This window comes from Arachis ipaensis, chromosome B10 (genome assembly GCF_059453495.1).
Source record: "Arachis ipaensis isolate K30076 ecotype BB chromosome B10, ASM5945349v1, whole genome shotgun sequence".
Classification (NCBI taxonomy): Eukaryota; Viridiplantae; Streptophyta; class Magnoliopsida; order Fabales; family Fabaceae; genus Arachis; species Arachis ipaensis.
In genome coordinates, this window is record NC_142435.1 from 46,789,242 (window position 1) to 46,798,929 (window position 9,688).

Below are 9,688 nucleotides of genomic sequence, written 5' to 3' on the forward strand. Positions count from 1 at the left end.
TTGTTTCAATCACATCTTTTTAAATTTAAATCACATCTTTTTCAAAATCAATTTCAAAATCTTTTCTAACTTCTTATCTTTTCAAAATTGATTTTCAAATCTTTTTCAACTAACTAATTGACTTTTTGTTTGTTTCTTATCTTTTTCAAAACCACCTAACTACTCTTCCCTCTCTAATTTTCGAAAATACCTCCCTCTTTTTCAAAAAAAATTCTTTTTAATTAATTAATTGTTTTAAATTTTAATTTTAATTTTATTTCTCCTTTAATTTTCGAAAATCATCAACCCCTTTTCAAAAATTATTTTCAAAAACTCCTCCCTCTCATCTTCTTCTATTTATTTAATTACTTACTAACACTTCTCCTCATCTCATGTCTCTGCTCCTATCCTCACCCTTGTGTTTGGATTATCCATTCTTCTTCACTCTCATTCCCTTTCTTCTTCTACTAACAATAAGGAACCTCTTTACTGTAACATAGAGGATTCCTCTTCTTTTCTTGTTCTCTTCTCTTTCATATGAGCAGGAACAAGGAAAAGGGCATTCTTGTTGAAGCTGATCCAGAACCTGAAAGGACTCTGAAGAGAAAACTAAGAGAAGCTAAATTACAACAATCCAGAGACAACCTTACTGAAATTTTCGAATAAGAAAAGGAGATGGCAGACGCACCTAACAACAATACTGCAAGGAGGATGCTTGGTGATTATACTACACCTACTTCCAAGTTTGATGGAAGAAGCATCTCAATCCCCACCATTGGAGCAAACAATTTTGAGCTGAAACCTCAATTAGTTGCTCTAATGCAACAGAACTGCAAATTCCATGGACTTCCATCAGAAGATCCCTATAAGTTTTTAACTGAGTTCCTGCAGATCTGTGAGACTGTTAAGACTAATGGAGTAGATCCTGAAGTCTACAGGCTCATGCTTTTTCCTTTTGCTGTAAGAGACAGAGCTAGAACATGGTTGGACTCACAACCTAAAGATAGCCTGAACTCTTGGGATAAGCTGGTCACGGCCTTCTTGGCTAAGTTCTTTCCTCCTCAAAAGCTGAGCAAGCTTAGAGTGGATGTTCAGACCTTCAAGCAAAAAGATGGTGAATCCCTCTATGAAGCTTGGGAAAGATACAAGCAGATGAACAAAAGGTATCCTCCTGACATGCTTTCAGAATGGACCATTCTGGATATATTCTACTATGGTCTGTCTGAGTTCTCCAAGATGTCACTGGACCATTTTGCAGGTGGATCCATTCACCTAAAGAAAATGCCTGCAGAAGCTCAAGAACTTATTGACATGGTTACAAATAATCAATTCATGTATACTTCTGAGAGAAATTCCGTGAATAATGGGACGCCTCAGAAGAAGGGAGTTCTTGAAATTGATGCTCTGAATGCCATATTGGCTCAGAACAAAGTGTTGACTCAGCAAGTCAACATGATTTCTCAGAGTCTGAATGGATGGCAAAATGCATCCAACAGTACTAAAGAGGCATCTTCTGAAGAAGAAGCTTATGATCCTGATAACCCTGCAATAGCAGAGGTAAATTACATGGGTGAACCTTATGGAAACACCTATAATTCATCATGGAAAAATCATCCAAATTTCTCATGGAAGGATCGACAAAAGTCTCAACAAGGCTTTAATAATGGTGGAAGAAATAGGCTCAGCAATAGCAAGCCTTTTCCATCATCTTTTTAGCAACAGACAGAGAGTTCTGAACAAAATACCTCTAATTTAGCAAACTTAGTCTCTGATCTGTCCAAGGCCACTTTAAGTTTCATGAGTGAAACAAGGTCCTCCATAAGAAATTTGGAGGCACAAGTGGGCCAGCTAAGTAAGAAAATCACTGAAACACCTCCTAGTACTCTCCCAAGCAATACAGAAGAGAATCCAAAGAGAGAGTGCAAGGCCATTGATATAACAATCATGGCCGAACCCACAAAAGAGGAAGAGGACGTGAATCCCAGTGAGGAAGACCTCCTGGGACGTCCAGTGATCAATAAGGAGTTTCTCTCTGAGGAACCAAAGGAATCTGAGGCTCATCTAGAGACCATAGAGATTCCAATGAACCTCCTTATGCCCTTCATGAGCTCTGATGAGTATTCTTCTTCTGAAGAGAATGAGGATGTTACTGAAGAGCAAGTTGCCAAGTACCTTGGTGCAATCATGAAGCTGAATGCTAAATTATTTGGCAATGAGACTTGGGAAGATGAACCTCCCTTGCTCATCAATGAACTGAGTGATCTGGATCAACTGACATTGCCTCAGAAGAAACAGGATCCTGGAAAGTTCTTAATACCTTGTACCATAGGCACCATGACCTTTGAGAAGGCTCTATGTGACCTTGGTCAGGGATAAACCTCATGCCACTCTCTGTAATGGAGAAACTGGGAATCTTTGAGGTGCAAGCTGCTAGAATCTCATTAGAAATGGCAGACAACTCAAGAAAACAGGCTTATGGACAAGTAGAGGATGTGCTAGTAAAGGTTGAAGGCCTTTACCTCCCTGCTGATTTCATAATCCTAGACACTGGGAAGGATGAGGATGAATCCATCATCCTTGGAAGACCTTTTCTAGCCACAGCAGGAGTTGTGATAGATGTTAACAGAGGAGACTTAGTCCTTCAATTGAAGGAGGACTACCTTGTGTTTAAGGCCCAAGGCTATCCTTCTGTAACAATGGAGAGGAAGCATGAAACGTTTCTCTCAATACAGAGTCAAACAGAACCCCAACAATCAAACTCAAAGTTTGGTGTTGAATCCCCACATCCAAACTCTAAGTTTGGTGTTGGGAGTCTATAAAATTGACCTGATCACCTGTGTGGCTCCGTGAGAGCCCACTGTCAAGCTATATACATTAAAGAAGCGCTTGTTGGGAGGCAACCCAATTTTTATTTATTTAATTATACTTTTATTTTTATTGTTCTTTTATATTTTATTAGGTTCATGATCATGTGGAGTCACAAAATAAATACAAAAATTAAAAACAGAATCAAAAACAGCAGAAGAAAAATCACACCCTGGAGGAAGGACTTACTGGCGTTTAAACGCCAGTAATGAGCATCTGGCTGGCGTTCAATGCCAGAATAGAGCATGGATCTGGCATTGAACGCCAGAAACAAGCAACATCCTGGCGTTTAAATGTCAGGAATACACCCTGAGAAGAGCTGGCGCTAAATGCCAAAAACAAGCATGAAGCTGGCGTTCAACGCCAGAAACATGCTGCACATGGGCGTTGAACGCCCAGAACAAGCATCACTTCGGTGTTTAAACGCCAGAAATGCATGCAAAGGCATTTTGCATACCTAATTGGTGCAGGGATGTAAATCCTTGACACCTCAGGATCTGTGGACCCCACAGGATCACTTCAGGATTTGTGGACCCCACAGGATCCCCACCTACCTCCACTCATATTCTCCCCTCTTCTCATTCATCCTCTCTTCCCAATAAACACCCTTCCCCAAAATCCTTCACCAATCATCTCAATCTCTCTTCCCTATTACCACCTACCACCACTCACATCCATCCACTCTTCCCTATAAACCCCACCTACCTTCAACATTCAAAATCACTTTCCCACCCAAACCCACCCACTTTGGCCGAACCTACTCCCTCTCCCTTACTATATAAACCCCTCCATCCCTCCTTCATTTTCACACCACACAACCCTATCCCCTCTATCTTGGCCGAATACACCTCCCCCTCACTCTCCTCCATATCTTCTCTTCTTCTTCTTCTTTTCTTTCTTCTCTTGCTCGAGGGCGAGCAATATTCTAAGTTTGGTGTGGTAAAAGCATAAGCTTTTTATTTTTCCATTACCATTGATGGCACCTAAGACCGGAGAAACCTCTAGAAAAGGGAAAGGGAAGACAAAAGCTTCCACCTCCGAGTCATGGGAGATGGAAAGATTCATCTCCAAAGCCCATCAAGAGCACTTCTATGATGTTGTGGCCAAGAAGAAGGTGATCTCCGAGGTCCCTTTCAAACTCAAGAAAAATGAGTATCCAGAGATCCGACATGAGATCCAAAGAAGAGGTTGGGAAGTCCTAACCAACCCCATTCAACAAGTCGGAATCCTAATGGTTCAAGAGTTCTATGCAAACGCATGGATCACTAGGAACCATGATCAAAGTGTGAACCCGAATCCAAAGCATTGGCTCACCATGGTTCGGGGGAAATATTTAGATTTTAGTCCAGAGAACGTAAGGCTGGCGTTTAACCTACCAATGATGGAAGAAAACGCACGCCCCTACACAAGAAGAGTCAACTTTGATCAAAGGTTGGACCAAGTCCTCATGGACATATGTGTGGAAGGAGGTCAATGGAAGATTGACTCAAAAGGCAAACTGGTTCAGCTGAGAAGATTGGACCTTAAGCCTGTAGCTAGAGGATGGTTGGAGTTCATTCAACGCTCAATCATTCCCACTAGCAACTGGTCTGAAGTTACTGTAGACTGGGCCATCATGATCCATAGTATCATGATTGGGGAGGAAGTAGAAGTTCATGAGATTATACCTCAAGAACTCTACAAGGTAGCTGACAAGTCCTCCACTATGGCAAGGTTGGCCTTCCTTCACCTCATTTTCCATCTATGCAATTCGGCTGGGATTGACATAGAGGGAGACATCCTCATTGATTAGGACAAGCCCATCACTAAGAAAAGGATGGAGCAAACAAGAGAGCCTATTCATGGATCTCAAGAGACGCATTAAGAAGCTCATCACCAAGAAATCCCTGAGATGCCTCAAGGGATGCACTTTCCTCCACAGAATTTTTGGGAGCAAATCAACACCTCCCTAGGAGAATTAAGTTCCAACATGGGACAACTAAGGGTGGAACATCAAGAGCACTCCATCATCCTCCATGAAATTAGAGAAGATCAAAGAGCAATGAGGGAGGAGCAACAAAGACAAGGAAGAGACATAGAAGAGCTCAAGGACATCATTGGTTCCTCAAGAAGAAAACGCCACCATCACTAAGGTGGACTCATTCCTTGTTCTTAAATTTTTTGTTTTTCGTTTTTATGTTAAATGTTTATCTATATTTGTGTCTTATTACATGATCATTAGTATTCAAGTGTCTATGCCTTAAAGTAGTGAATATGAATCCATCACCTCTCTTGAATGAAAAATGTTTTAATTACAAAAGAACAAGAAGTACATGGTTTCAAATTCATCCTTGAAACTAGTTTAATTATTTTGATGTGGTGACAATACTTTTTGTTTTCTGAATGAATGCTTGAACAGTGCATATGTCTTTTGAAGTTGTTGTTTATGAATGTTAAATATGTTGGCTCTTGAAAGAATGATGAAAAGGAGACATGTTATTTGATAATCTGAAAAATCATAAAAATGATTCTTGAAGCAAGAAAAAGTAGTGAATACAAAAGCTTGCAGAAAAAAAAAAGAGAAAAAAAATAGCAAAAAAAAAAAAGGGAAGAAAACGAAAAAGCAAGCAGAAAAAGCCAAAAGCTCTTTAAACCACAAGGCAAGAGAAAAAAGCCAATAGCCCTTAAAACCAAAAGGCAAGGGTAAATAAAAAGGATCCAAGACTTTGAGCATCAGTGGATAGGAGGGCCTAAAGGAATAAAATCCTGGCCTAAGCGGCTAAACCAAGCTGTCCTTAACCATGTGCTTGTGGCGTGAAGGTGTCAAGTGAAAACTTGAGACTGAGCGGTTAAAGTCAAGGTCCAAAGCAAAAAGAAGAGTGTGCTTAAGAACCCTGGACACCTCTAATTGGGGACTCTAGCAAAGCTGAGTCACAATCTGAAAAGGTTCACCCATTTATGTGTCTGTGGCATTTAAGTATCCGGTGGTAATACTGGAAAACAAAGTGCTTAGGGCCACGGCCAAGACTCATAAAGTAGCTGTGTTCAAGAATCAACATACTGAACTAGGAGAATCAATAACACTATCTGAATTCTAAGTTCCTATAGATGCTAATCATTCTGAACCTCAATGGATAAAGTGAGATGCCAAAACTATTCAAGAGGCAAAAAGCTACAAGTCCCGCTCATCTGATTGGAGCTAAGTTTCTTTGATATTTTAGAATTTATAGTATATTCTCTTCTTTTTATCCTATTTGATTTTTAGTTGCTTGGGGACAAGCAACAATTTAATTTTGGTGTTGTGATGAGCGGATAATTTATACGCTTTTTGGTATTATTTTTACATAGTTTTCAGTATAATTTAGTTAGTTTTTAGTATATTTTCATTAGTTTTTATGTTAAATTCACATTTTTGGACTTTACTATAAGTTCGTGTGTTTTTCTGTGATTTCAGGTATTTTCTGGCTGAAATTGAGGGACTTGAGCAAAAATCAGATTCAGAGGTTGAAGAAGGACTGCTGATGCTGTTGGATTCTGACCTCTCTGCACTCAAAGTGGATTTTCTGGAGCTACATAACTCCAAATGGCGCGCTTCTAATTGTGTTGGAAAGTAGATATCCAGGGCTTTCCAGAAATATATAATAGTCCATACTTTGATTAATGATAGATGATGTAAACTGGCGTTGAACGCCAGTTCCATGCTGCATTCTGGAGTCAAACGCCAGAAACATGTTGCAAAGTGGAGTTCAACGCCAGAAACAGGCTACAAACTGGCGTTCAACTCCAAGAGAAGCCTCTACACATGTAAAGCTCAATGCTCAGCCCAAGCACACACCAAGTGGGCCCCGGAAGTGGATTTCTGAGTCATTTACTCATTTCTGTAAACCCTAGTAACTAGTTTAGTTTAAATAGGACTTTTTACTATTGTATTTACATTCTCTTTGATTAGTTTTATGCTATCTTAGGCCTTTATGGGGGCTGGCCATTCGGCCATGCCTGAACCTTTCACTTATGTATTTTCAACGATAGAGTTTCTACACACCATAGATTAAGGTGTGGAGCTCTGCTGTTCCTCATGAATTAATGCAAAGTACTACTATTTTTCTATTCAATACAAACTTATTCTGCTTCTAAGATATTCATTCGCACCCAAGAACATGATGAATGTGATGATTATGTGAAGCTCATCATCATTCTCACTCATGAACGTGTGCCTGACAAACACTTCCGTTCTACATGCAAACAAGCTAGAATGAATATCTCTTAGATATCTAATATAGGGGACCGAGTCCGAGATATTAGAATCTTCGTGGTATAATTTAGAACCCATGGATGGCCATTCTTGAGAATCCAGAAAGTCTAAACCTTGTCTGTGGTATTCCGAGTAGGATTCAGGGATTGAATGATTGTGACGAGCTTCAAACTCGCGAGTGCTGGGCGTAGTGACAGACGCAAAAGGATAGTAAATCCTATTCCAGTATGATCGAGAATCGACAGATGATTAGCCATGTAGTGACAGCGCATTGGACCATTTTCACTGAGAGCACAGTGGCCATTGACAACGGTGATGCCTAACATACAGCTTGCCATGGAAAGGAGTAGGACTGATTGGATGAAGACAGCAGGAAAGCAGAGGTTCAGAGGAACAAAAGCATCTCTATACGCTTATCTGAAATTCTCACCAATGAATTACATAGGTATCTCTATCCTATTTTAATTATCTTTTAGTACACTATAATCTCTTAATACATTTGAATCCACCTGACTGAGATTTACAAGGTGACCATAGCTTGCTTGAAGCCGACAATCTCCATGGGATCGACCCTTACTCATGTAAGGTTTATTACCTGGACGACCCAATGCACTTTCTGGTTAGTTGTACGAAGTTGTGAAATAGAATTAAGATGATGAACGTGCGTATTGAGTTTTTAGCGCCGTTACCAAGGAGTAATGATCACGATTTTGCACACCAGCCGCAATGGCTAATCTTGCTAATAGTATGGAGGCAAATGCTGTTGCGACTCTGCAAGCTGTGCAGAGGTTAGGTCAACCAGATGGAAACGGAGAGGGTAATGGAAACATGAATAATAATGGGGAAGGAAACGGTAATGATTTGGGAGGTACTTCGATGACCTTGGCTTCATTTTTCAAGGTTCATCCACTGACTTTCAGAGGTTCGACCAACCCTACAGAAGCGGAAAATTGGTTCCGAGCTATGGAGCGTACACTACAAGCTCAGCATGTTCCGGCTAATCAGTATGTAGAGTTTGTTACATATCAACTCTTAGGAGAGGCTCAACACTGGTGGCGAAGAGAATGCCACTTACTGCAGCTTCAGAATGCTGACATCCCTTGGGATGTATTCCAAACAGCTTTCTGCAAGAAATACTTTCCTGAGTTTGTGAGGGAAGCTAGGGAATTGGAACTTATGCAGCTAAAGCAAGGCTCTTTGTCTGTGGCGGATTACACTAGTCAGTTTGAGGAGCTTTGTAGGTTCTCTAGGGTATGTCAGGGTGCCCCAGTGACCTATGAGAGTTGGAAGTGCGTTAAGTACCAAGGGGGTTTGAAGGATAATATTATGACTGCTGTGGCTCCTTTGGAGATTCGGATATTCTCTGAACTTGTAAATAAGGAGAGAGTTATTGAGAAGTGTGCGAAGAAAGTGGCAACGTCAAGAGATCCTAGAGGAGGAAACACTCACCGTAGACGTGGCAAGTACTTTCAGCCGAGGGGTCAGAACATCAAGAGGGGAGGACATGCCCCTCAAGGTTAAGGCAATGTTAGGAGACCCACTTTTGATCAGTACCACCAGGCGAGAGGGATAGGTAATCAGAGTAAGGCTTTCCCGAATTTAACTTTTGATCATTGTGGGCATTTTCATCGGAATGACTCGTGCAAGATTGGTATAGGTGGTTGCTTCAACTGCGGATTGCCTGGTCACATTGTGAGAGATTGCACTCATGGGAGGAAGACTCAGAATGCGGGCCAGAACCAACAAGGTCGGGTGTTTGTGGTCAACGCTTAAGATGTTGCGAAGGCCGATTCTCTGATGAGAGGTATATGCTTAATTGGTGATAAAATATTGGTTGCATTATATGATACTGGATCTTCGCATTCTTTTATTGCATTTGATAAAGTCGAGGAACTAGGATTGAAGGTGTTATAGTTAGCGTTTGATTTGCATGTGCATACCCCGTATCAGACAGTTGTGACTAGGTCAGGTTGTAGGTAAGTAGGTTTCAAGTTTGGGAATAGAGAATTTTTTCATGACTTAATCTGTTTGCCAATGGTTGGATTGGAGATGATTTTGGGATTTGATTGGATGCCAAAGAATAGAGTTTTGTTGGATTGCTTTGAGCGATCTATTCGGTTTATGCCGGAAGGAGAAGGCGGAGTAGTGGTAGCTGAGGGTTATTACCTGAACTCTGTAATAGTGAACTATAGTGGAGAAAAGTATCAGGGTTATATACTGTTGGCTGCAAATGCATTAAGCAATGACCAGGGGATAGATCAAATTCTAGTGGTTAGAGAGTTTCCAGAAGTATTCCCGGAAGATACTCCTGAATTTCCACCTCAAAGGGTTGCGATTGACTTGGTGCCAGGAGCCGGACCAGTGTTGATTGCACTGTATCGAATGGCTCCGATAGAGCTGGCTGAATTAAAGGCCTAGTTGGAAGAGCTTCTAAACAAGAGGTTTATTCGACTGAGTGTATCTCTGTGGGAGCGCCAGTTTTATTGGTGAAGAAGAAGGACGGATGGTGCGTGGCAGAAGTTAACCAATTAAGAGATTCCAAATAAGAGAATAGTGTTGCACGTATAGCTCTTAACCAGCTAAGATCTGCCTCACAAATTTAAAAAAAGGGTT

At 40.8% G+C, this 9,688-nt stretch overlaps 1 protein-coding gene and 1 non-coding gene across 2 annotated transcripts; one reads left to right on the top strand and one right to left on the bottom strand.

Annotated features, from left to right (window-relative positions):
* Nucleotides 1-1,053: 1,053 nt before the first annotated feature.
* LOC148579921 (small nucleolar RNA R71) lies at nucleotides 1,054-1,161 on the bottom strand. The gene has a single exon (XR_015899236.1). It is a non-coding gene; the product is annotated as a small nucleolar RNA R71 (small nucleolar RNA).
* A 6,640-nt stretch (nucleotides 1,162-7,801) lies between these two features.
* LOC107620585 (uncharacterized) lies at nucleotides 7,802-8,848 on the top strand. Its single transcript, XM_016322720.1, has 2 exons — nucleotides 7,802-8,591; nucleotides 8,733-8,848. Exons 1-2 carry the CDS (start codon nucleotides 7,802-7,804, stop codon nucleotides 8,846-8,848), a joined length of 906 nt encoding a protein of 301 aa, XP_016178206.1.
* The last annotated feature ends 840 nt before the right edge of the window (nucleotides 8,849-9,688 follow it).